General features: G+C 46.2%; 2 protein-coding genes across 4 annotated transcripts; one reads left to right on the forward strand and one right to left on the reverse strand.

Annotated features, from left to right (window-relative positions):
- Positions 1-2,261: 2,261 nt before the first annotated feature.
- LOC108026741 (netrin receptor unc-5) lies at positions 2,262-23,152 on the forward strand. 2 transcript variants are annotated; one of them, XM_044091782.2, is made up of 11 exons: positions 2,262-2,406; positions 3,830-4,079; positions 10,926-11,822; positions 12,258-12,539; positions 13,161-13,331; positions 15,321-15,374; positions 16,964-17,287; positions 19,548-19,676; positions 19,749-19,944; positions 20,540-20,613; positions 20,682-23,152. In XM_044091782.2, the coding sequence occupies exons 3-11, from the start codon at positions 11,135-11,137 to the stop codon at positions 21,992-21,994; spliced, it is 3,231 nt and encodes a 1,076-aa protein (XP_043947717.1). In that variant the 5' UTR covers positions 2,262-2,406; positions 3,830-4,079; positions 10,926-11,134; the 3' UTR covers positions 21,995-23,152. The 2 variants fall into 2 exon arrangements, with proteins under 2 accessions (XP_043947717.1, XP_016953350.1); XM_017097861.3 differs by having other exon boundaries at positions 2,271-2,406; positions 3,532-4,079.
- On the reverse strand, positions 21,952-26,519 carry LOC108026742 (mismatch repair endonuclease PMS2). 2 transcript variants are annotated; one of them, XM_050887758.1, is made up of 9 exons: positions 26,328-26,519; positions 26,107-26,266; positions 25,903-26,046; positions 25,272-25,840; positions 24,463-25,216; positions 23,649-24,404; positions 23,341-23,594; positions 23,172-23,284; positions 21,952-22,079 (listed from the first exon to the last, which is right to left on the reverse strand). In XM_050887758.1, the coding sequence occupies exons 1-8, from the start codon at positions 26,451-26,453 to the stop codon at positions 23,174-23,176; spliced, it is 2,874 nt and encodes a 957-aa protein (XP_050743715.1). In that variant the 5' UTR covers positions 26,454-26,519; the 3' UTR covers positions 21,952-22,079; positions 23,172-23,173. The 2 variants fall into 2 exon arrangements, with proteins under 2 accessions (XP_050743715.1, XP_043947718.1); XM_044091783.2 differs by lacking the exon at positions 21,952-22,079 and having other exon boundaries at positions 22,989-23,284.
- Positions 26,520-26,824: the final 305 nt, after the last annotated feature.

The following is a 26,824-nucleotide window of genomic DNA, read 5'->3' on the forward strand; positions in this document are numbered from 1 at the left end:
AGTTAATTAAATTGTAAGTAAATGCTTTCATTTATCCTTTTAAACCTTACTTGTGCGTCCAAAGTTTACATCAAATCATCATATAGTTACATTTATATTTGTGTTAGTGTATTAGTTTAATTGGTATCTGAAAAAGAACTACACAGAAAAGACAAATATAAATGTAATATTATACATATAAAAACTCGATACTTCAAACATCAAGTTAAAATAAAACTACAGTGAACATTTGATCGCATTGTCTTCTTTTATCGTTTACAAGCTTTAAGAATGTAAAATTTAAATGAATGTAGAATTTAAAAAAAAAACATACAATTTACGAACAACTTTTTTTTATTGCTTTTAACATCAAGGAATTCATAGTCACCGTGAATCGTTTTAAAATAAATTTTAGAATATTTTTATATATGATAAAAAACGAAAAAAGTGCATCCGTTTTTTTTAGCTTAACATGACGTATTCACATACATAAACAAATAATAGAAAATATCTATTTCTTATTTTCAATGACTTTTTAATATATATTTATTTTACATGTCCAAAAGCTTCGATTTAAGTGTTGTACACTTAGTAAACATTTAATTAAGTTAGTTTTTGGACGGATCATCATTGTTGCACGCCCAAGAGAGTTTCTATCCTTATTACGAAACGAATTATCGCCGTATTTTCCAGCAAAGTTACTAAAATAAGAGGAATCGGTATTAACACTAAAAATGTGCTTCTACAATTTTGCAAAACCTTATTTTTTACCTGTTGTGGCACTTTGCGTACCACCAAGCACCTGTATATAGTTGCGCCGGCGTCACCAGAAGCAGTTCCCACGGTAGGCAAGGTGTATAGACTGCTCTCTGATTCAACTCTATAGTTTGTATACAGCTCATAAGCCTGCTTTCCCTGTGCAGTTTGTCCAAGCCCAGGAAGTACTCTTTGCTCAGATTGCCAAAGCCATGCTTGTAATCATTCCAGTCACGATAAAAGTTCTCGCTTCCATCCCTTCGGCGGAAAATAATGGTCCAACCACCTCCCATTCGCAAGTGATCGCAGGCCACTTCAAAGGGGTTATCACTGTCTCCTTCACAGGTATCGAAGTAATGGAACTTTTTTGGGTGCTCCTCAAAGCTTCGTAACAGCTTCAGGGCAACGGATCGACTCTATTTAGAAAGCTGTCAATTTTCTCGTCCAAGTTCTCCAAAAGGTTAGCTTGACGCTCTTGCTCCTTACTAGTGGTTTATAAGGATTAGGCATATGGTAAGAAACCTCTGACTAAATACATACCGTACATTATACACTTGTGATAAAATCGAATTAAGACTGTCACATACCGTGTAGGGCGAGCAGACTGGACTGGCACATTGGCTGGCCGACTCTTTTAAAATCAGCAACGAAGAAAGAACTGCCAGTAGCATAGTTCACAGAGTTTTGTAAAGACTAAAATCCTGCTGTATATAGTTTTTGTGAATAGCTCATAAACCTTTAAGTACTTCACGCTAAATCACGAAGATTAAAGTAAAATCCTTCCGTCTGGTCAATATAGTAAATAGATTATACCAAGCGATATTTGCAAGCCTATGTCTTATCACAAAATCGAATCAGACCTCTTAGTGGGCGATAATCCATAATCATATGACACTGAAGAAAGTGTCATAGCGCTCGCAAATCGGAACTATGAAGTATATTTTTTATTAATGTTGATTTATAATATTGCCTCTAATGCTAAGAAATTTTGTTAAAAAAACATTCAAGAACAATTTGTTCTTAGTTTTAAAACATTTTTTCTGAGTTTGGGAACTTTTTCTTAACTTAAGAACAAAGTGTAAGATCGTAGCGTCCTTCAACACAGACATGTTTTGTCCCTCATTGTAGGCTAATAACCGAATGCAAGAGGTCAAATGATCTTAACTTTCAAGGGGGCTCACAGAAATATATTTTTATTTTCACAATGTAATCACATATGTATTTATGTATTTTTTTTAATTCATAAGGCAGAAATAAGAGGTATAGTTTGTCGTATTTGAGTTTGGAATTTTGTATTATTTGGTAAACAAATATTGATGAAATGTGCTATTGTTCTTGAAATGAATAAAAAATTTTTGATCAAATATCAGATAAGTTGCTTAATTTTAATCAAAGTTCTTGGTGCTTATCTCTGGTGAATCCCTTATCGGCAGACCCTGGCGCCAAAGGATTCAAAGTCGCTGCCGGAAAACCTTCAGCCCTGACTGGCGCCCTTGAGGTCCGCTGGTCACACTGGCCGGCGGGAGTAATCTGCGGGAGCACAGGCTCCAAATCCGAGCCCAAGTGACTGAGTGATGCCTAAGGAATGCGCTCGCCGAAAAAAAAACAAGAAACGCGAAAACTGCAGTCCATGTCTGGCCCATAAAATGTGCAATTAAACCGCAGTGAATGGTAAAGTTCAAGTGAAATACACGGGAATTTCGAATAACAAAAAATGGCAATCAAAGCCAACAGAAATCTCCTGGCTTAGGTGTGTGCTGGTGTGCGTGTGTCTGTGCGTAGTGGGTGTGGGTGTGCGCGCACAACAAAATATAAATAAAACTCCAATGTCACCGAGTGGAGTTGATAAAAAAAGCAGCGCTAAAGGCCTTTTAATTGCCGCTGCAGTCGATAAATCATCAAACGGAACGGGAATATGAAAGTATCTCAGGAATCCAGTGCGTAAAATTAGAATGCAGCAACAACAACGGCACGCTGGCGGAGGCAGGAAAGATACAAAATAGCCAAGGAGCCAATACATATACGCACGGGTACATATACATCCACGTCGTAAAGTGCGTCCGAAATGGGAGAGTGCTCGCTTTCGCTCTCCCTCTCTTGGAGCCTTCCGCCCCCTCCCGCTGCCCACTCGCCCACTTCCTGCACATATGCTGCGTACAACAACAGCACAACGTGCTCCTCCTGGGGATGCTGTGAGCGAGTGTTTCTCCTGAGCGGGAGCGGGAGAATAGCGCCACGCGCTCTCTGACTCCGAATCAAAGAGCGCAGCTACACTCAGAGAAATAGTCACACTTCTCTTAGGAAAACTTCCCCATTTTTGTTTTTTGATGGACTTTGAATATTTAATATTATTTAATCGGAAAAACCAAAAAGATTTGTTATTTAATACTATATAGTTTAAGTAACGAATGAAATGAAAAGGTTTTCGAGAGGCTAATGACCATAAAAAATTACTAAACTTTACTATATTTATAAATGGTTTTATTTGTTATCATTTATTTATTATTATTTAATTTAAAACACTTGATACACATATTAAATTCATTTTAAAAAAATAATTTAATCATTTTAAAAGTAGTTATTTAAAAAGATAAAAGTTTAACTGAGGATACTGTGCCTTTTGAAATACATGTTTGAAAATGTACACAAGGAAAACTAGAAAAAGTAGTAGGTTCAAACTTAGGGCTGAGAGGTTATAGAAGTAACTTTTTTTTACTTATGCTTTAAACGATTTATTTGACCCTACATTTGAACTCAAAACGACGAATTTTAAGGCACAATGTCCTCTGTATATAGTTTTCCACAGGACTTAATCCTTCAACATTGTGGGGAGATGTTGTGTGGTTGTTTCTCTGAGTGCAGGGCTCTGTCACCGCAGCCTTTTCTGCCATGTCCACGAACGCACGTCTCACTTGAACGCCAAACGCCGAGGCCAACGGACGCGCCGGCTCGTCGCAGTGGTTGCTTATTTCGAAACTCGAGTGCTCGAACGCGCGCGTACTGAGAACGCAGTGCGAGATCGTGTGAACGGCGATACTTAGATATCATATGCGGGATAGAGATACCTTACCTTGTGCCACAATAATAATACCAGCAGGATATATCTGGGCGAGAAGCCTCGCAGTGGTGAAGTGCTCGGTCACAATAATGAGTGTAAGCGGAGACAAGTAAACCAAGAGCGATAAGGTTACAGAAACACACAGGCACACGCTCCGAGGATTCCAGGGGGCTGGTGACATGTAACTGGAGCTGGATACATGGTGGCTCCTGCTCCTAAGACAACAGCCCGCTCCTTTGGTCGCCCTGCAGTCGCAAACGGGAGCAACAAAGGCGAGACAAGCGAGGTAAGTAGCGATGCTTAACTATAATAAGAAACCCCGGTGCTCGGACAGGACGGTGGGGGGGCATGGGATGGGCTGGGATAAAAACAAGGCGCACACACAGGACACACTTGGCGCAAAGGGGCGCACTGCAGTAGTCCGTCGCTTCCTGCGCCGCTAAGTATGCCACTGCAATGCTATTTTAAGGTGCAAAGTGCATTGAGTAGGAGGTGAAGTGCCAGCCAGCCAGCCAGCCAGCCAGCCAGCTAGCCATAACCCGCACTCAAACGCCGGACCTCGGCGACAACACACAAAACGTATTCAAGTGTAACTAAAGACGACCAATTCACAAACAAACAAGCGGCCCAGGAGCCCTTGCGGGGGCGGAGGAGCCGGCGGGCGGGGGAAGCGGAACCGACTGGCGCGGAGCGGACGACCCTCGAACCATGTGACCGCGGGACAGGGGGCGGCGAGGGGAGGGGCTGCGACAGGGGCCACAGGGCCGCTCGCTAATGTTTATTATGAAAAGCGTGCCCTTTTGAACGCCATCGTGTATTTTTATTTTTATTTGTGTTTTATGATTGCGCTTAGCCATGTGTATTTGCTGTGACTGCGACTGTGTGTGTTTATGCACAGGAAGAAAAGATACCATTCTAGGCTCAAATTCTATACTATGGGCAGCTGATAGAGGATCGGTTGTCTATCTAAAAAGTAAACTAATTGGTTCAGAGTTTCCTCTCTTAGTGAGAACTTTTGCCAATTAATTTTAATATACAGTCCTTAGGGGCAAAGATTTCCGTAGAAATTGCGGTTTAATAAAAGATTGATTCACTCATTTAAAGTTCGTTTATTATGAATTTGAAAATTCGAGACTGGAAATGATTTGAACTTAATTAAATTTTACCAATTGATATCGTAATCCGATCTGTGTTGAAGATTTATAAGATTTTAAATACGATTGTAAAATTCTTCTTATAACATAAGGATTGGGTCTTGATATTATTTGGAGGATCTGTGGCAGATTTGGAGCTGAGTTAAGACCGTAAAATGTATTAAATGATATTATAATCCTATGTTATAAACGTAAAATCTCAAAAGCAGGTCAATTGATGATTTTGAATTTCATTTTGGTATTTTTATAAAGAGAATGGCTTTCTTATATCATTCGGATGATCTGAGCACTCGGGAAACCTAGCACCGGGAGCCAGTTCAAGACCATGGGAATATTTGTATACCATTAAGGTTTCCAAACACACCCGATCGCCTGGCTAATGTGTTTCTCTCAGTATGTTTATTTTGGTTTTCCTTGTCACCGAGCGGATCGAGGGGTGGACGGGCGGCTTTTAAGAGGCCCTCATGAGAGTGCAGCACTCAATTCATTGATAAAAGATGCAGCTACAATTACAATAACAACTCCGCCAGCGGGATGCCGCGATCAACATGCCGCAATTACAGCAATAACTTGGGCCTGCAACCTTTATTCAAATGTGAATTCGGATGTGGATTGCAATTACCAACCCTCCGCGACAAAAAGCGGTGGGTTGGCGGGCTGGTGGGCTGGTGGGGCGGTGAGTGGGTAACAAACAATCGCCAATTGGCATATAATGATCCCCTTTGGCCGTCGAAACGTCCTGACTGACTGACTGGCGTACCGACTGGCTGACTGACTGACAGGCAGACGAGACGGCGCAGCGCACACGGTTTAGAATGGCATGGTGAAAAGTGGCATGGGACTCAGACAACCAGCAGCGACATTCGGAACAGTTCTCAGGCCTTGACAAATGCACGTAATGATTGGACTCACACTTTGCTTTCTGCTTTTTAACAATTTACGCGCCGCCTGGCTCTTACCCCTTCGCGGGTTCTCACACTCGGCCCAGTCATAATAATTTTAGGGGTTGTGCAACAGCACAGTAATCGAGCCTCATACCCCGCCGTAGATACAGATACAGCTGTTCCCTTCGATGGGCAAACAAGGGCTTGGAGGTAGAGCTGGCAGTGCGTAGGGTTCGGCCTTCGATTTTCGGGACATGGGAACGTTGCATGAACATCTTTGACTCCTGCGGTGATTAATTGTCATTCGTTCTACAACATATGTAGAGGCCGTTCGGGTTCCAAAGGTTCATGGGTTCCTGCGCTCCTATAGGTTATAGGTTCAAGGGACCGGGCGGCGACTTAGCCCCGGATTAGATGTCGATCGAGGAGAAAGAATAGGCTCTTTCATTTTCTTTCGGCAACTGGCTTTGTTCCGAAGGTAGGTAGCCAAAGGTTGCAAGGGCGCAGCTCGGGCTTACCGTCGTAAATCGTCGGATTGAACCTACCGATCCGATCGATGACGCTGGGAATCGAGGGGAAATTAACATGCCCTTGGGTTTGGGCATAGGTCTGGACTAGAAATTTCTGTGTGCCAGACTCCTATCATTGCATCTTCGGCCTGCGTAGGCAACTGTTCTGTTTCTTTTCTGTTTTCTCTGGCTATCATCAGCTGGCATCATGTGGCAGCAGTTTTGGCAACATAAATTAGGCCACGGGCATCATTTGTTAGAGCCGGACACATTGGAACTTTGCTAATACGATACAAACGATAAGGGCCGTCATCAGTTGCTCAGTTTGTGCTACTTAGGCGGCTGATGGAATCATAAATAATTTGTTTATTGCATGCAGACGGGCACAAGTATGCTGGCTAGCCTCCGCCCCCGCGCCATCTACTACACATATCCATGATTGTATCTTGTGCATCTTGTAGCCACATGAGCCGTATCTGGCCCATAACTCATGCTCGAAACGTTTGTTTCTACTTCTAATTCCCCGACAATTACGCTTAATTAATTTAAAGATGTTTGTTGTCGTTCTGCCAGCAACCCCGTCGCGTCGAGTTTGCTTCGATCAAGCAACGCTCGTCGCATTCAATTTTGAGCAGTTATGACGGCGGCTCGGCCATGGGGGAGGATTTTATAAATAGATTAATTAAAATCATCTTTAATTGTTTGATTACAAGACAAGCGTGGCCCGAAAAAATGCGAAGCGTACTCGGAGAGAGCCCACAATAGCCGCCTCTATAGGGTCTCGAGTTGCCGAGTGTGTGGGCAAAATGCGCAACATGTGAAATACAGATGCCTGGGGCCTCGGCAGGGTAACCAGCACGGTCCCTTGGGCACTAAAGATTTCATTTGTGCTACAGATGTTCCGGCGATTGTACAACATAGCTACAAGGAGCAGTGGCGAAGCCAAGTCACACGCAATTGAGGCAGCGGCATCTGCCACGGCCACGTCCCCATTCACAGCCACATCCACATCCACATCCACATCCCCAGCCATGGAGCCACATCCACTTCAGGGCAGTCACCAAGCGACTGGCGCAGCGTTTCGAGTGGCATTTGATTTTAGTGCTCGAGAGTGTGTGTGCCAGTACTCCAGAAGTATAAAAATTATTGCTGCCAAGCAACTGAGTCAGTCAGTCATCAATTATTTTATAGAATGCTCACTTGTTTTGTGTGCTCCGGCATTGTTCCCCATCCCCAGTCCCGGTCCCAGTCCCATTCCCATCGCAATGCCCCACCTCCACATCCCATCCCCCGAAATGCCAGCCGAATCTGTGTTCTTGGAGTTCACTTGGAAGTTCTCGCTCGGCACAGGAAGGGCTTCTCCGCCCCTACACTTCGCTGAGACTCCGCAATAGTTGTGAAATTAAATTGAATACGACGCCGATTATCCCACGCAGTCTTCCATTCGCATTTCCCATTCACTGGGCTGCTCCGGCTGCCTAGGAAGCAAGTGCCGTGCTGGCGACACAGTCCCGTCCTCCTCCGCGGAGGCGGAGAAACCCGAGAGCTTGGGAAATCATCAAAGTTCAGCGGGACTTCGGTGGCGTCTTTCACTCACAATACAGGATGATTACATGCACACGCAACTTGCCGTATCTGGCCATAAATCTCAAAGACTGCACGGAGAAAAAAGGTCCTTAGAGCAAGACCTCATAGAATATTATTAATATGAGCAGCGATTCTGAAAGACTTGTCGTAGTATTTAGAACTCATACCAGAGTAAAATGTTCCAAGTTTATTTCTTGGTAGAACAGAAATGAACAAAGCTGATAACTTCAAAAATCCTTATCAATATAAAAAGTCTTTTATTTTAATGACCCAATTCCGTCTATCTTATAAACAAGTGATCCTCTGTTCTTAAAACTAATATTCCATCTTCTGTCACCAATCACCAATGGATTCCACCATATATTTTCTTATGTTTCGAACAACCTTAAATTGCAAAGACTTTTTCCAGTGCACATGCGTGTGTGTCCCACAGTTTGTCATTCAGCCATCCAGTCACTCGCTCAGAGGATGAGGAAGTGGAGGGGGTTTCCCCGGATGCTTGCGTGCCAAAATCAATGCAGGTTTTTTATTTGCCAGCGACAAGTTTGCATTCAATAAATAAAACCCATTCGATTGCAAAGTACACCCGCAGACAATGAAATGTCGCTGATAAGCGCCGCTCACAATCCATTTGGCCTACTTCAGTTCATTAAAAATCTATTAAAAAGTAATGTGCCCCGATCACAGGCGCTTTTGCTCCGATAAGCCGGCAGCCCATCGATCGAATCGGGGTTTTTATGTGCCAGACTTTGATTAATCTCGCCATCAGTTCGCCGGCTCCCTTGTCATGTAAATATATTTTTAAGCCCGCAATTCGGCATTATTCCGGGTAGAAGCTGCAGTAATAAATACTCAAGCTTTGTTTATATGAGCTGAAAATCGGTTCGATTTGCGCTGATGGCGATATCGATTTACTTTGGCCGAAATGTAATTTAGCTAAGCAGCCCGGCCAACAATGGGGCCCAATCTCGGCCTCGTCAAACAAGAGTCTAGACAAATCGAAAACAAAACGAGCTTCCATATCCCATCTATAATTGAATGCACACACAAAACAAAGCGGATAGAGTCGGAGACTATTATAATCTGGTCAGTTACATGAGTGCCCACCGCCCGGCTCACACTCCACTTGGAGAATACAGCATATATGGCGTATAGCCTCTACCATTACCATTGCCACTCCGCACTATCCACACTCGAAGCGGAATATTGACAGACACTCAAGTGTCCACAAGCACCCTGTAAATCCAATTGAATTACGCATAAAGGCGCTTAAGCCGAATGAAACGACGCTGACGACCCATCAAATGTATTATTTCCCTTTAACTTCTGATTACCCGATATTTTATTACGGTTCGTGGCCACGACTGCTACTGGGCAACTTTGGTTCGTATGAGTCGTGGGCCGTGGCGCATCTTGCTTCGTGGACCCCTAATAATAATCACTTATCGCATATCAGCGTTTCCGCAAAATTTACATATCGACTTTTACTTGATGCGCCTTTTAATGGGCCACGTTGGCGGCCATAAAATCCGCTTGAGCGGGGGCTTTTGAGTTTTAACTTATGCATGATTAATACATAATTACAAAGACAAACGCATAAACTCCAACTCGAAGTGAGGCTCAAAGTGAGACGGGGGCCGGACTTATCGCGGTGTTCGTGCAGGCATGCCTCCTCATTTCCCCACCTCCACGGACCTCACTTAATAACTCTCAGAGACAAAAGGCACTTTTCCCACAGACCGTAGAGGAGACCACGTCCTGAACAGCCTAGGTGAGGTGCTCGAAGAACCGGAGAACCAGGGAACTGTGGAACTGCAGTGTGGCGGAGCATACTTATACCTGTTATTAATATTTCGATTAGGTACCAACGATTCGTAGAACCTGCGGCATGACTTGCATGGCTAATGGGAAATTTTGTAACTTGTGACCACGCTGCCCTACACTTGGAAATTCGCCGTGGTCGGGGAGCATGGGGCCCCTGATTGATGGAGACAACTCATCGATTGTGCGGCGAGGACAGGAAGTGTCCCTAAGTGCAGGCGATACATTCCCATTTCTCTATTGATCCTGTCGGTAGATTGGAATCTGAGCGAGCCAATGCTGGGCCTACCTAGGGCAGGAAATGATATCTAAACTCGAGATAGTTTCATTCCTGAAGTGAGCATCTTTTGAAGTGGTAGGGGTTGTTGCGTAAATATTTCATCTTCCCTTAGGACCTACCACCCTTAATGGTTGATTCTGGGAAAAGTGATGGTAAGCCGACACCTTTTCTTCTTTTATTAAAGGGGGAATTCTCGTCATAAGGAAGCAGGTGTAGAGATGAGTGTTCCATTTGGCTCTTTCAATGCCAGATTATATAATTTGGTTACCTGAAAATATCGATAATATCATCCAGAAACGGCTAGGGTAAGCCTCAGGATAAACTAAAGCACGGAAGGCAGATGCAAAACAAGGCTTAGAACCTAATTTGGGCTTAGCTTGGGAACAAGAACTCTATCTTTTTATATTTATAATATTACACATTGAATTTCGAGTGATTACCTGAAGCTTTAGAGCATTATATTATGCAAAAGCTTTTAAGACCTTTAAATAGTACTCCAAGCCAAGTATTTTTTATTTTAAGTGACACCTTTGATAATGGAATTTTTCCTCAATGTTCATTTATTAAAACCCATTTTAAATAATAAAGAAGTGTCTGGCCCTTAAAAGTCTGACCTATTTTACCAAGTGTAATTAACGACAGACTGCAAGTCATTCACCTGACTGACTTCTCAATCATTAGAGTGTATGCCAGTCGTCTCGAATAGTAAATCCAAGACCATAAGTTTGTTAATGCCAGGCGTGTGCGTCAAAGATATGAACACTTTAGTCAAGGCATGGACACTTCGTGGCTTGACAGACCGCTTTGTAAATAATCGCCTTATTGCCGGTGCGCAAATTGCCCGCTTGGAGAAGTAAAGGCAGTGGCTAACTCAACGTTCCTTATCTGACTTTCCAGATCGTATGCACCACGTCAACGCAGCGAGTGTGCAGCTAATGCTAATGCCAGCTCCTTCAGCTAGCTCGCCACATCGCCAGCAGCAGCAACAATCGCAGGTGCCCTGCGGCAGGTGCATCAGCTAGTGCATCACAGGAAGCGCAGGACAAAGGCACACCTCCGCCACCGCCTCCACCTCCATTACCTCCTCCACCTCCGAACGACGAAGCATGGCGGTGATTAATAGAGCCGGAAGTGCGATGGCCCTGCTGGCTAACCTCCAGGTAATCCTGCTGTTCTCGCTGTCAGTTTCCGGAGAGCTGCCGCAGCTGGACTACGGCAGTCTGTCCGCCTCCCTGGAGGAGGATGCCATCGATCCCCTGACGGCGATGGCTCCCTTTGCCAACTCCCTGGTCACCGAGGAGTCATCGCAGCACCGGAATAACGCGGAGCTGCTGGGGAACAGCAGTGAGGACGAGAATGCCCGCCCGGCGCATGGATCCTCTGCCGCGGCAGGGGGATCTTCGGGGGGAGTGGCCGGCGGCTCGGGAATTCTCCTCGAGGAGTTCAACAGCAACGGGAAACTGAGTCCCGGAGAGGCCAGCAACACGCTGCCCATTTTCCTCATCGAACCGGAGAGCGTGTTCGTGGTCAAGAACCGGCCGGCGGTGCTCAAGTGCAAGGCCTCCCACTCGCTGCAGGTGATCTTCAAGTGCAGCGGCAGCTCGCAGCCCCCGCCCTCGACGCACGAGACCCACGTGGACCCGCACACGGGGGTCAACATGGAGGAGGTCACCGCCACCATCCACCGCGACCTGGTGGACGAGTTCTTTGGCGACGGACCCTTCAAGTGCGAGTGCCACGCGTGGTCGTCGCGTGGCGTGGTCAAGAGTCAGGCGGCCACCGTCCACATAGCCTGTGAGTACACTGAAACAGTTTCGATGACTTTTAATTTGATTTTAATATATATATACTTAAGTTTTTAATGAAAATAAAACCATCAAATATTTTTCGTAAGAAAACATTTCTTTAAACAAATCAACATAACTCAAGACTTCTCTTGTAAACTTTATTTTATAATTAAGAGACAATATAATCTGCCTTAGCTTTCATTTCCAATACTCTATTACACGAATAGTAATAATTATAATTTCAAAATGTGTTCTTTTACATTAAGTGATACCTATAAGCAAAGTTCTTAAAGTGTAGTTCCTTTAGCTAACATTGCACCTTTGCCAGGGGTGGCTTCCTGTCAACAGCTGACCCTCGCTTAGCGCACTCTACCCCTAGCCGTATCCGTATCCGAATCTATATCTATATCGGTATCCTGCATCTGTCTTTTAACCACCACAGATATTCGCAAGTCCTTCAGCCAGTCGCCCACCTCGCTGCGCCTGGAGCTGGGCAGTCGTGCGGAACTGCGCTGCGAGCCACCCGGCGGTTTCCCGGAACCCAAGCTCACCTGGCACAAGAACAACGCGGTCATCACCGCGGACAACGAACCGGGGATCAGCGTTTCGGGCGGCACCCTCACCTTCCGCCAGGTGGCGCTGCAGCACATGGCCAACTACAGCTGCAGTGCGGAGAACATCGCCGGCAGGCGCGTCTCCGACTCCGCCGTGCTCATCGTTTATGGTCAGTATTTCGGGGGTTTCAGGGCAGAAAACTGCATTTAAAAGTTCATATTTAAAATCGGTACTCGTTGAAACAGATATACCCTTTGAAAAACATGCTTAAGGGGGTCTCAGCACCCATTAAACGCCAAGTAATGTCAATTTATTTTGGGTAAACCTGTTGGCAAAAACTAAGGTGAATTTGTTTGTAAAATGAAAATTCTTTAGGTATTTCCTTAAACTATTTCCATTCCCTTTAAAGTAACCCCCTCTCTTTTAAATACACCTATGCCAAGGTTCTTTACAATCCTCGAAACATGCCGAATAGTCTCTTTCCGGTAAAGCCATCCGAGCTTTCTTGGATCCCGATTTTCACTGCTCATTTTACTCTAAACGCGTTCTTAAGTTTTGGGAATTGCCAGGATAACTGAGTGTCGAGTGTCTCCTTAATAAAAAATATAATTTTTATTAAAATCTAAAAGTAGTTGGTTCACAGACCCCTTAATGTAAGCAATTTGTGCTTTTTTTTAAAGCCGATAATCGTTTAGAACGTTCAATTGAGAACCGGGTAATCTCCCTGTCGTCGTACTGGTCGACAACTCTCTTAATTGCTTTATTTTCCGATTCCGATTCCATTCCACAGTCAACGGCGGCTGGAGCACCTGGAATCCGTGGCGCGAGTGCAAGTGTGCGGGCAAGCCGAGCCAGGGAAGGAAGCGTTCGCGCACCTGCAACAATCCAATGCCGCTGAATGGGGGCGCCCAGTGCCCGGGCCCCCAGATCCAGAAGTCCGCCGACTGCGCCGCCTGTCCAGGTACGTTCCTGCGGTCATCCGCAAAATTGTGGGCGCATCGAATTGCGGCCAACACGCCCCCATTATGCGGGTTTGGGATTGGAGAAACGGGTTTGGGACTGCGGGAAGCTTAAAGGCAGCCATAGAGCAGCGGCAAAATTGTCAATTTAAATGGTATTTTGCGGCCGAGATTCCAACTTGGGCGCCACCTGCACAATCCCCGCATTACCCGCAGCCCGGTTCCCCTTGGTCGCCCCGCTGACTCCGTCGATACATCTCCTGGAGCGTCGAGAACAACGCGTACTTTTCACACCAGGGAGGAATGCCAGATTCGGGGGAGGTGCAGAGTGGCAGGACAGTGGTCCCAAATACAAAGCACTGCACAACGCAAAAGTTCAGGGGGCGTTCCACAAAAAATAAAAAGGGAAAAGACAAGATAAGCTCCAGGGTCCATGCGAACTAGGCATACTCTGAGGATTATAGTCATTATCATAATCCAAACGGGAGGGAATTTGCATAAATAATTAGAGTGCTGTTGCGATTGATTTGCGACTTACAAGATTGGTGTGGAATACTTCAATCTTTTATTCATTAGAGTCTAATCCACTTGGGCCTTTTAAGTTCTGCATTTCGTCTTAGAATACAATGATAAATAAAATAGGAAGCATTTGAAAATTATCAAAAGTTTGGCCTTTCTGGTATAAAATATTTAGAAATGTTAAACAGCACTGATACTTTAAAATAGTTAACCTACAAGGATTATTTTAAACTCAATTACTTAAAAAGTACTTAAAAATGTAGGTATAATATAACTCAAAATACTGGAAGAATCGTTTATTATTTTTTAAGAGCCCTGATTCTTTAAAATAGTTAACATATAGGGAAATTTTTAAAGTTCAATTTTCTTAAAGACTCCCATCAAGTATTAACAATACTGAAAATACTGTCGTAATCTTTTAGAATTTTTAAACAGCATTGATATTTTAAAATAGTTTGCCTATAGGGATTATTTTAAATTGATTTTTCCTAAAGACCCTGAAAAATAGTAAAGCTGTGGGGATTTTTCTAGGATTACCTTAGAACGTATCCATCATATTCGTTTTGACAGAGTCCCCCTGAGTAATTATAACTAAACATGAATTAGTACTAAATATAGACCAACCCCTCGGCCTAGTCACCATGCCCGGTGCGAACAATGGTATAATACATTTTTGAGTGAGTGCTGAGTATTTCATTTTAAACACGCATTCGGTGCCTCAGATTGGACCGACGACAGATATCTCCACATGCGAGCATATAGATGGATAGATTGGGCCGCCGCCTTTGGCAATGGGGAACGCCTGCCGTCGGCGTGCCACCGACTAAATGGTGACAAAGGAATGAATCCGGGGTACGGGGTGGGGGAAGGGACCAGGGGACCCAGGGTCTTGGGACTTCGAACCGAGGATGAAATCTGGAATGGAATGGAGCGGAATGGAGTGAGTGGCTCGGTGGTGGATCGTAGATGGGGCGCTCTTTTTGACAGACGCACGGGCGGCATGTGTTTGAGACTCTTCACTTTTATTCATGTAAATTTATTGTATTGCATTGTATTGTATTGTAGTGCCTCTGCCCAGATACTCACCCACACGGAGATTTCGTAGGATACTTGGCCAGGCGCACAGCGGGCACAGCAATGAGCAATTGTTGACAGACAAGCGGGGCAAATGGGAATGGGGATGGGAGTGGGCTGTGGGTGGAATATACGTATATATACTTGCTCCAGAAGAGGGGATGCCATTGTGGACTCGGGTATTTCTTTTCTATGAAAAGTGTGTCATAAAATTAATTTTAAATTTCGCTTGGCTTTCGTTTTTTCCGGACTCCTTCCATCCGACGACTTTTCATCCCCATGGAACCGTGTCAACCTTATGGTCCTGCCGCCACGCCCACCAACGCCTGTGATTACGCTGTCGTCCCGTCGTCCTGACGTCCCGTCGTCCCGTCGCCACTGTCGCCTGCCAACAACAGAGGACACTCAAATCGTGAGCCCTGATGGATTTGACATTTCGTCGAGTAAGCGCAGTAAGTTGAACCGAAAGCCCGACAATGTGCATTTCCCTCAAAGGCCTCCCATCCCAGGAGGTATTTCCGGGTCCAGAAGGGGTCCAATGGATTCAATACGGCATTGTGTTCGAGCAGTTAAACTTGAATGTTTAACGAGCCGACGACAGTTAAATTTTTTAGTTGGGGGCTTCCCCGCCGCCATCCACTGGGGCCCTAACAATCCAATAAACAATCGTGTTAAACCGAACCGGAGGCATCAGCATCCAACCAACCATGGCGTCATTCGTTTCGGGACTTCCCCCAAAAGAACCACTATCCTATGCTTTAACCGACTTTAACTGAAGTGACTTAGCTCTCCGGCCGGGGTCGCAAGTGACGTCATTGCGGCAGATAGAAACTTAAAAATCACTTACCACGACTTACGCTCTCTGATTCATGCAACAGTCCGCGTCTGGTTGGGGTTCGAAAAGGATACGGCCAGGGATGGGTATCGACAAGGCTGGGGTGGGGAGGTCAGGATGCGCGGGGGAAACTAAATGCCTGGCAATGTGATGATGGCTGGCGACAAGTCCGGAATTCTGTGCGCCCTTTTGGGGGTGGTTTTATGTTTCCAAAACAGGAAGTGCCAAATGCCGATGTATTTACACCAGTGTGGGTGAGCACTGGGGGAAAAGCACCTATAATTGGGAACAGGAACTTATAGGTATTCAGGGTTATTTGATCACCCTGTCAAGAAATATCTGATAGAAAATGTTTTAAAGTTAAAAAAAATAGTCATTAAATGTATTGAAAATATTACCATTTTTAAATGTTATCATTGGGGAATATAATCTTATAGAAATTATTACATCACTACATTTTATATACTTTTTTCTATTATGTTCTCATTATTAAATATCGTAATTAGGCATTATAATTTAATAGAAATGTTAATATCAATTTTAGGATCAGTATTTATTAAGACACAAATATTTCTTTACAATATTTGAAATGTTGAAAAAAGTTGAACTTCATAAATATTTTATATCTGTATTTGACTTTAATGACCTTAATAGTTTTCTACTCATTTTCTCCCAGTGCACAACTGTCGAACATATATTCCAGCTGCCATTGGCATGCATCACACCATGAACATTTTTGGCTTTTTGTTTAGCTTTCGGACTTTCCGCTCCCAGCCCCCTAAGAGAAAGCAGGGAAATTGAAATAGCAAAGAAATGCGAAAATAGAAAAGCATTAAAATGACAATCACTTTTACTCGCCCAACCACCCAGCCACCCACGCACAAACCCCAAAAATCAGCAGAGGCGTCGCCAAGTGGGTTCCGAGGGTAATGGGGGTAAAACAGAAAAAATTGGGAATCCAGGGAGGGAGGAAGACCCACTAATTTTATGGTGGGAACAAACTTTCGATTTCTCCCCATGGACCATCTATTAGGGCGTAATTGTGGAGCGGCAGCGGCAGAGGCCGAAAGAGGGGAACGCCACGTCCCTGGCTCGCGGACCATCCCCACATGATATATGACCCGGGGAGTGCCGCTGTCGGGAATGTGTGCTAAATCATGTTAATATGACTTTTGATTTCTAAACCGCCTGTGCCTCCATTTACAGTGGCCCGCTGGTCGGCGTGGAGTGACTGGAGCATCTGCTCCGCGGAGTGCATTCAAGTGCGTCGCCGGAAGTGCCTGACTCAGGGCCAGACTCAGACGCAGATTTCCGAGGCGGAGGAAGCCGGTGATCTGCTCCTGGGGGCCGGAGTGGGCATGGCCGCCCTCGTCGCCGCCGGAGGAGGCGGAGCAGCGGCAGGAGGAAGCCCCAGCGAGGCGACCGGCTCCGGTTCCGACAATATCCCAGGATATGGCAAATCATTGTGCGCCGGAAAAGACATACAAACGGCCGAATGCCGCGGCGAGCAGTGCCAGATTGGCAAGGATGGTGAGTATCTCCCTCTCTTATGGCAAGGATGAATGCCGGGAAGGAGCAACAAAGTAGACAGTTAGACAACAATAACAGTAGAGCCGGGATGCAGGATCCCCAGCATCCCAACCATCGCACAAAAGCCGAGCACTCAGCGCTGATTGTCACAATGGGAAATTAACCAAGTGCATTTGTTTGTGCACGACCACGGGCTTATTTATATATAAAAGTATAGAAAGTAGATGTGGGATGGCCAGGACAGTTCACCCCCAAAGCTTCCCGGCTCTCCACACCCGCAACTCTCAACTTCCGACCTCCAGTCCCCGAACCCAGTCGAGGAAGGGTCGCAAATCAATCGCAGCAGCACTTGGAATTGAGATTTAAGTGGGGGTCCCGGGACTGCTGAGGGTTTATGTGCTTTGCCAGATAATTAGGCGTGCGGCAAAGACAGCATCCAGCATCCAGCACCCGGCGCCCGGCACCCAGCCCCATTTGCCACCCCAGTTCAGGGCTTTCCCGTGTCATTGTTGCTGTTTGCGTTCGATTTTCATCGGCTGGGGGAGGTGGGGGCGGAGTGTGCGATTGACCCAACTCAAACATAGTTTTGTGCGGTCCGTGGGGATCAATTAGATGGCTGTCACAGTGTGTAATTGAAAGGATCAGGGTACAAGGAGTTTGGCCGGGGCCTGGGCTTTCTTTTGGCAGGTTTGTCTTTTATTTGATTGCCTGTTGAAAAGCCGGCACTATGCTGTGCTGTGCAGCTTATTTTCGATTTTATTACGATTCGGTAAAGCTCAACCAATCCGGGGAAAATCCCTGGGGCCGCCGATACCTGCGGCTTCATCATGGCCCATTGTCAGCAGCTCTGCTCGCCTCGTACTCAACCATCTGATATTAAAAGCGTATTTGTCAGGCCATGGAGACGAATCCCCTTTTGATGTCCCGTGCAGGAGGCAAAAGTATGAAAAAAATGAAAATACAACAAAAAATAATCTAAAACCAGCATGCAAAATGCACAAAAGCAAGGGGAAAACGAAAGCCCCGAAGATCCTTGGAGGATATGGACCCATCCATCCAGCCATCCAGCCATCCATCCCGGCTGGGGATGCTAGGGACTTCAAGTTCTACTTCTACTGCCGTTTCCGATGCTGCCGCTGATTTACAGCGAATATAATTGCTCATTTCATACATTGTATAATGCGTCCGCCCGCCCACTTCTCTATGGCCGTGCTCCATGGAGCCAGTACCATGGAAGTGTAAGTACTGGCTGTACGGCACGGCATAATAATCATAATATATACAGAGTAATTCCTTGCGCTGCAGCGATTCCTTTTTGGCCAACCAGTCACCGCCAGCGCCAGCAACAATGACGACAACAATCACAGCAACGGAAACAGGCAGCGCAACAATGGGCGTCCGATGGGTGGGAGGATTGCATGGAGATGGGCATGGGCATGGGCTTGGGCTTGGGCATGGTGATGGCATGGGGACTGGATATGCTGGGATGTCGGGCAACTGACTGCTGGCGACGGGGGGCCGCCGGCGAATAATAATGCGAAATAGACGGAGCTGGACTGGGGATGAGCATACAAACATAAAACATTAAATACAGACACACACTGCTCTGCTCCGCCAGATACGGATACGCATGGCTGCCCGGGATTGATGACAATGGGCGAGGAGGATGCCTGTTTGGTTATGGAAAGTTCAGTTCGGTTTGGTTCACTTCAGTTCGGCTCGCATTGGTTTTCGGGTTGACTCAACGTCCCTGAATGTGTGGATTTCGCTTGGCGCTGGCATCCTGAAAGGCATGAGGGTGGCGGATTTACGCAGAAATCTCTGGGTTTCTTCTTTTTTTTAATGCCCAAGCACACAGAGATTGGCAATTGGCAGGGGATGGGGTGGCGGCATCTTGGCTCGCAGCCTGGAGTTGCGGGCAGGCCGGCTTTATTGCCGTTCAGTCCTCTAGAAGGTGAACGCATGTTGAACGACCACTTTCGAGGATGAGCTCGGAAATACTCAGCAGTTGAGTCCAGATCATTGAGAGAGCTTAAAAATATCTAGTGGCAAGTAGCTAATGATGGAATTGCTTGGAAAAGGTGTTAAATATCTTTATTTTTATTTAAGATATTATATGTATTATTATATATATTATTATATGTGACATTAAAAAAGCTAAAGAGCTGGGTGCCAGACCACTCTTCTATTGAAGGGATTACAGGGTATAATCAGCCGATTCAGCGGTTTAATACGAATGCGCATCGTTTCGCCATTGCAGATTTCGATTGGACCCTCTATCTGGGCCTGGCGTTCATAACCGCGGTGTGCTTCGCCTTCGGGACCGCGCTCATCTGCTGCGCCCGGCGAGGCATCCGCACCAATCCCCACTACAACATGGCCCGATCAGGTGAGTGGAAGCGACTCCCGCGTTGCGTTCGCCGCCAGTAATTGACCGTGTGTATTTCGACTCCGTTTGCAGTAATGGACGCGGATTATATGCCCGGCGTTGTGGAAAAGAAGGAGATGCGCATGCACATAGAGGCCAACAACATGGGATACGATTACGTCAATCCCGGACATCGTTATTTGCCCGGCGAGCACATCATGGGCCTGGGCCTCGGCTGTGGAGGCGGTGTCACCGAGCACCACTACGATGTGCCCAATCTGTCCGCCAAGTAAGTGTACAAATAAGCCATAAATGTTATTAGTTTGCCCTTTTATATGTTCATTTTATCCTTTGGGTACTCTCGAGTCTTCATTTGGACACAATAAGGCGTAAATACTCTGGCCATAAAGTCATGCATCGTTTTAATATCAAGGGATTATCTGCAATTTCTTTAGAGTTCTTTCGAGTCTACAAGGTTCGATTGAATTTTTCCTGTATATTTGTATTCTTAATAACTGTTTTTAAAAAGGTACTTAGTTACAACATTTTAAATTAATAATCTAAGAATGGGTTTCACTTTTCTCTACCTCTCCCAATTTTTATGCCTTCTCTGAGTTCTTAAGTTCTAATACTTGTTCATGACAGGCGCTTCGCGTTGTATATGACTCATGAGCCATTAAAATTCTCCTAAATGTGGGCATAGTTATGCGGTTTTGAATATTCTTGGCACGGAAATTGTGTGCTCACACCATAAACCACTCTTGTTGTGTTTTAACAATGTGCAGACATAAACTTTTTATCTTCCCCCAACATTAAGTACTTATGTATAGCCCTAAGACCAATAAAGAATGTCTTTAATAATACGGAGTTGCTTTTCCTTTTAGCTACACCAATCCCATAGACCATCTGAGCGTGGACTACCTGTCGGAGACCGGGGAGTCCTCCACCGCTGACACCTGTAAGAAAACTGATACAAATAATATTTACATTTTTTGAAATTAATAAAACCTACTTCTAATTTGACAGCCAACTCCACCTTCGATATGAACGGCAAGCTGTCCATACTGAACGCCTCGAAGAGCAGCAGCTACGAGCTGCTGGGCAGCGCTGGAGGACAGCTGCGCCTCTACGGCGGGGAGCTGCTGCTCTTCGTGCCGGAGCACGCCATCGGGAAGCACCTGAAGAAGCACGTGTCCCTGCTCCTGCTGAGCGACGAGTGCAGCCGCGTGTCCTGCGCCACCGAGAGCTCCATCCTGTGCAGCAGTGTGGTGCACAGTGCCCCGCGAAACTACAGCTTCGTGAAGCCGGTTATCCTGAAGATTCCCCACTGCCTGGTGGCCCCGGAGCAGTGGCATGTCCACATCTACCACGCGGACAGCGAGCACGACGAGCTGAGCGTCAACTGGCGGCGGGCGGTGTCCGTCGGCGAGGAGACCATCAACACACCCATGTTCGTGCAGCTGGAGGCGACGCATGTGTATATTATGACGGAGCAGCTGGGTCACTTCACCGTGGTGGCGGAGCCGCGGGTCCAGCAGCCCTCGATCAAGATGAAGCTGCTGGCCTTCAGTCAGCACACCCCACCCAGCAGCGCCAACTGTAGTCTGCGGATCTACGTGGTCAAGGACTTCCCCAACAGCCGGGATATCTGCGCCAACGTGGAGGCCAAGCTGGGCGGCAGCTTCCTGGGCGAGAGTCAGGTGTTCGCCTTCTCGCTGAACAGCCGGAATCTCAGCATCCGGGTGAGAAGCGCGGACGTGGAGGCGGCAGCACCCTACGAACACGCCATACCCTACCAGCACATCCTCAGCAACAACTCCATCCTGCACTGCGAGTTCAGCTTGAGGCGGCAGGATCAGAACACCCTGTGCGTGGACTTTGGCCAGGGCTGCGAGGATGACTACTACACCTTCAACATTCCAGCCCACTCAATGAGCGGATCGGCGGAGGAGTTGGCCTCCACCACGAACACCACCATCTCCATCGACCGCCAGGGCAACTATGTAAACGAGAGCTGTGTGATGGACTTTGTCCAGCTGCCGCATGCCACCAAGCGCCTGATCTGCGCCGCCCTGGATCCTCCGCGGGCCGACGAGCGGGACTGGCGACTGCTGGCCAAGAAGCTCAACACGGACCGGTACATCGCCTACTTTGCCACCAAGGCCTCGCCCACCGAGCAGATCCTCAACCTGTGGGAGTGTCGGGCGAACAGCAGCCCCGGTAATAGTTCCAATTCGGTTTCGCACACAATAATGGCGCTCCTGCTGACGCTCAAGGAGATGGGCCGTCAGGATGTGCTGGACATCATAGTGGAAACAATTGGTCCGCTGTGGATCTAAGGAGTCCAGGGATGGCGGTCCTCGTCGGCAGCTTTATCCAGAGGGAATGCGGCGAAGGGCAGCCTGTTTATTAGTATTTCTGAAACTAAAAGGAAAAGCTTTAGACCTCCGTTTCCGCCAGGTTCAATAAGATTAGAAAACGAAAGAAACCTAACAAACTAAGCGTTGATTTTCTGTGTTGAGTTTTTAAAAGTTTTTCCCAGTTTCACCCAACTTCACCTATCTTCACCCTGTTTCCAGTGACAAATCACTAATTGTTTCCAAAGATAACTTAGCCGACAAACGTGTAACACCTAAGAACTGAACCACCTGCAAAGTTTGTTAAAGTGAGATGGGGAAATCAGCGTGAGGCCCATGGTCCCTTGTTGTTGAAAACAAAAATGTTCATGAGTTGCCTTTTATTTACAAAATGTATGAACGACGCGAACGAAATGCGAAACGAAATCTGGAAAGTTGGAATCGAATTGAGAGAAATACTGAATCAAAGTGTAGCTGTAGTCATAGTCACTAAGTTACTGTAGTGTTGTGTTCTAAGGTAACTTGCTCAACGAACTCTGTTCCCTATGGGTGCCATGCATTTTATACACTAGACAGGAAGAATGTAGCGTTTAATTATACTTGTGGCTTAGCAAACTTATAGTTTTAAACACTAAACTCTAGTATTACGAGGGACAAACCGTTTGTGTACGATACGACAGCTGTAAGATACATGTATAGCGTAAGTTATGGCCAACTACAAAGGAACCGACAACCATTTGAGTTCGATGCCGGGAGTCGTAAACTGTTTGCCAAATCGTTGAATTTCTCAGCCGACTCTAGTTACGAGTAGTCACTACAGAAGGGCAGCATTTAGTAATCAAAACTAAGCCATAGCACACATATACCCGAAAGTATGTAGCCTCTTAAATGATATATGGTACATATAAAGCGTACCCGTATATGTATATTTAGCGTACGATCTAGTAATAGTTATAAAACAAAACAACAAAACGAGTAGCTTGTTAGACATACTCAAGTGATAACCTTTGTATTTGTCTCTAGTTGTAAGTCTGATCCTGTCGTTTAATCGTTAATCAAGTAAGCATTTACAGAACAATGACGTATACTTAGTGGCTCAACGAAAAGTTAAATAAAATACATTAAAACTGCAACAATAAATGATACTGCTACTTCTTACATCTATTCTGGCCACGTTTGATCCGGATGTGCTTCCTCCTCATCTTCCTCAGCGCCCTTAAGCATGGTGACGTTTATGAGATGGCGCATGGTGGGGCGTCCATGTGGACAGTTCTGCAAATCAGATCCACTAGTCAATGTTGTTTCCAAAATCTCATTTCTACACTCACCCAAGGCTGTTCGATTTCCCCCATTTGCGTAATAAGTCTCCTCATCGTTGTGTTTCTGTTCAGAGCAGTGCCAATCATCACGGACTTCCGGCACGCTCGAGAAGCGAACATAGCCCGCACCCTGGATGGACGACAAATGGTGCCCTCAGGCGCATCTTGCAGCATGAAGATGAGTTCGTCTATGTCCTCCTTGCCGAATTCCCACCGTTTACTATGCGGCTTGCCCAACAGACGAACCTTCTTCGTGGCAGGAGCTGAGAATGATAGGGTTTTTAGATAATGAAACCAAATCCCGATCCAAATCGAACCTTCGTGATTTATCTCGAACTTGAATCCGTTCTTCTCAAAGACAGGTAGGTGGTCTATAAGCACCATCTCGTTAACCGCAGTTAGGTCTAGATTCTGGGGCACCGTCAAGCGCTGATACTCCAACTGAGTGGTGCGCTGCAATGTCTCAAAGTTATACTTCTCGTCAGTGGCATGCTGATCCACGATAAAGAGATCATCCTCTAGTTTGACAATGATGAAGCCAAGATTAAACTGTCCTATGATTTCCATGCGGGCAAAGTCCTCTTTCGCTATTTCCCGCTGCAATTCCGCCTCCGCCTTGTTGTTCTGGTTGGGTTTGATTTCGGTCTTGAACCGCAGACGCTGAAGTTTGGCCCGGGCCCGGCGATCCCTCTGCTGCTGCTCCTGGGCCTTTAAAGAAGAAGCTATCTCCTCCAGCGTCGTGCTCAATTCTCCGCTTGAGAAATTTTCCGGAGGTCCTTCCTCCTCTACCTCTTCATCAAACTCAATGCATGTGGGAAGCTCAATATGGTCATCCTCGTCGCTGGCCATATCTGCTTCCTCGGATAAATGAGAAGAACTAGTAGGATCTGTTTTGATTTCTGACGACTCCTGTTTGGATAGTGCCTTTGTTTTCATTTCTGGCGGCGACACCTGTTTTGGCAGTGCCTTCGTGTCAATTTTAAACTCGGCAATACTACGTCGACTTTTAGCCGGTGTCAGGACCTTGCAATCAATGCGAGGAATCCTAGCTGGTTGCGTCAGAAGATCATAGGCTGTAAAGAAAATTACATAAGTGACTATAAGGCATTTCACCCAATAATTTGTTCTCACCTGCGGACTCCTTAGCCATCTCTTTCAAGTTAAGAAAACTATCATCAAGGCCGCCCTGCTCCTTGCTTTCCTTTGCCTTCTCAATGTCACCTGTTCCTTCCGACTCTGACCCCCATTTCGAGTTCTCTTCCTTGGGCGACTCTTGGCTGAGAAAAGTGTGAATCTTTTGCATTTTCAAGGATCGAGTGGTCATCTCCTCGGTTTCACTGCATACTTCAGACCCTGACTCGCATTTCGATTTCTCCTCCTTGGGCGACTCTTGGCTGAGAAAAGTTTGAATCTTTTGCATTTTTAAGGATCGAGTGGCCAACTCCTCGGTTTCACTGCATCGGCGCTTAACAGGAACCGAAGGCGCCGTGCCTTTTGTATCGCCAGTGCGTCGCCACTGGGTGAGCACGTCCATGAACCTCTGCGAGGAACTAATGGGAACATCTTCATCTGTCTTCTCTTCACCCTTATCCTCCTTGCTAATTTCTTTGGGAGATTCAGTTTCCTTAGACTTTATTTTGGGCTCCAGCATGCTCACAATGGTGGTGTTTTGCATTCGAAATGTGGATGGTGTCTGGCCAAAGGTGTCCAGCAGGGATTTCTTAAGAGCCAGCAGGAGTATCCGTTCGTTGTTGATCAGCAGCTGACGCTTGTCGGGCGTGAGATTCACATCCACGTCGGAGCGCTCCGTGACAATATTGAGGTAGATGAAGGGCTGCTGCTGGACATTATACCGATGGTAAACCTCGTTCATCACCTTGGCTATCTGAAATGTTTTTAATTTGTTTTACATAATCGTTAAATGAGGGGTATTTCCTTACATTTTTGGGATCGCAGGGTCTTGAGTTGACGAAAAAGAACTGCCGATCTCTGCTAGAACGCCCAGCGCCATGTCGACAGCTGGATATAAAGCCCTCCAGCTGGAAGTCCGCTTGATTTAGACGCTCCACATCCTCGGCACTGATTTGCGCACAAGTTGTGTCGGCTGCGTCCACAGAAGACTCGAGATCTGCCCGCAGACCCGCCTCGCTGAGTTTCCCCTGCTCGAAAGGCGACTTCAGGGGCACCAGATCCGCCGCCTGGCGAGCTCCAAATATGGCTGATATATTGGCCATCACCTCCTGGTTGCCGTGCGTTTGCAGCACCACAGTTTTGGCGCCCTTGGGCGTCTGGTTGCTGCACAGGATGCGCACACCCTTGGTGACCAGACAATAGGCCTGCAAGATCTGGCACATCTTGGTGAACTCCTTCTTGATGTTGCGGGTGAAGTCACGGCGACGAACTGGCAGAGTGGCAAACAGATTCGACAGGCTGACGGTTGTGCCAACGCCACGGGCACAGGGAGACCGCTTCTTGATTCGGCCGTCGTGGTCCAGTTCCACCTTGATTCCTGGAAATCGAGGGGGGTTTTAGTGCGGCGCAGGATTAGGAATCCGTAATTCCAGAACTCACCCACATCCGTGGACTTGTGACGCGTTTGGATCACCATATCCGACAGGGCACAAAGCGAACTCAGGGCCTCTCCGCGAAATCCAAAGGTTTCCACGCCCAGCAGGTCCACGAACTCCCTGATCTTCGAGGTGTGGTACTTCGCCGCTGCAGGAGTTGAGATTAGCTTTCCATGCTTCACTGATAGATGTTTATTCCTGTACTCACTCATGCCCTCCAGATTCGCTTCCTCCACGCCACTGCCATTATCGCTGACTTCCAGGCCCTGCAGACCCTGATCCTTCAGCTTGATCTCCACCAGCGTGGCACCCGCGTCTATGGAGTTCTCCACCAGCTCCTTGACGGCCACGGCCAAGCTGAGAACCACCTAAAACAGATAAAATCCAAAGTTTAGAGGCGGTAAACAAACCATAAATCCCAGGGGTTACCTGTCCCGAGCAGATTTTGTGCACTGTATCCTTGGCAATGGCCTTGATCTGACCCGACGTCGCGGTGGTGGGAGGTGGCACCTCGGCCTCATCCTCCTTCTCTGCTTTAGCTTCACTATTTTCCATTATTCTTGCTTATTAAATTAAGTTTATTTATTTTCTATTATTTTGGCGGGTGTAGGCGCAGTGTGACCAGATTGAGGGTTAATGGGAATACATTCCGAACTATAAACTACACATGTATATTACAATGTAAGATAATCTGTAGAATACACTTGTGTCAAATAACACTAGAGGGCGCTCTGCAAAAATGAGTTCACCACAAAAGAATAAACTGTGATCTTTAATTCACGGAGTTTTATTATATAAAAAATTTATATGCGAGTTTTGAAACATTTTCATCGCAACTGAAAATGTGCATTCAAAGTTGTACATATATCATATTTAATATATATATTTTAATTTCAGATAAGGATTTCAAAAAACCTATATTGCTT

The sequence above is a fragment of the Drosophila biarmipes genome, chromosome 2R (assembly GCF_025231255.1).
Source record: "Drosophila biarmipes strain raj3 chromosome 2R, RU_DBia_V1.1, whole genome shotgun sequence".
Lineage (NCBI taxonomy): Eukaryota > Metazoa > Arthropoda > Insecta > Diptera > Drosophilidae > Drosophila > Drosophila biarmipes.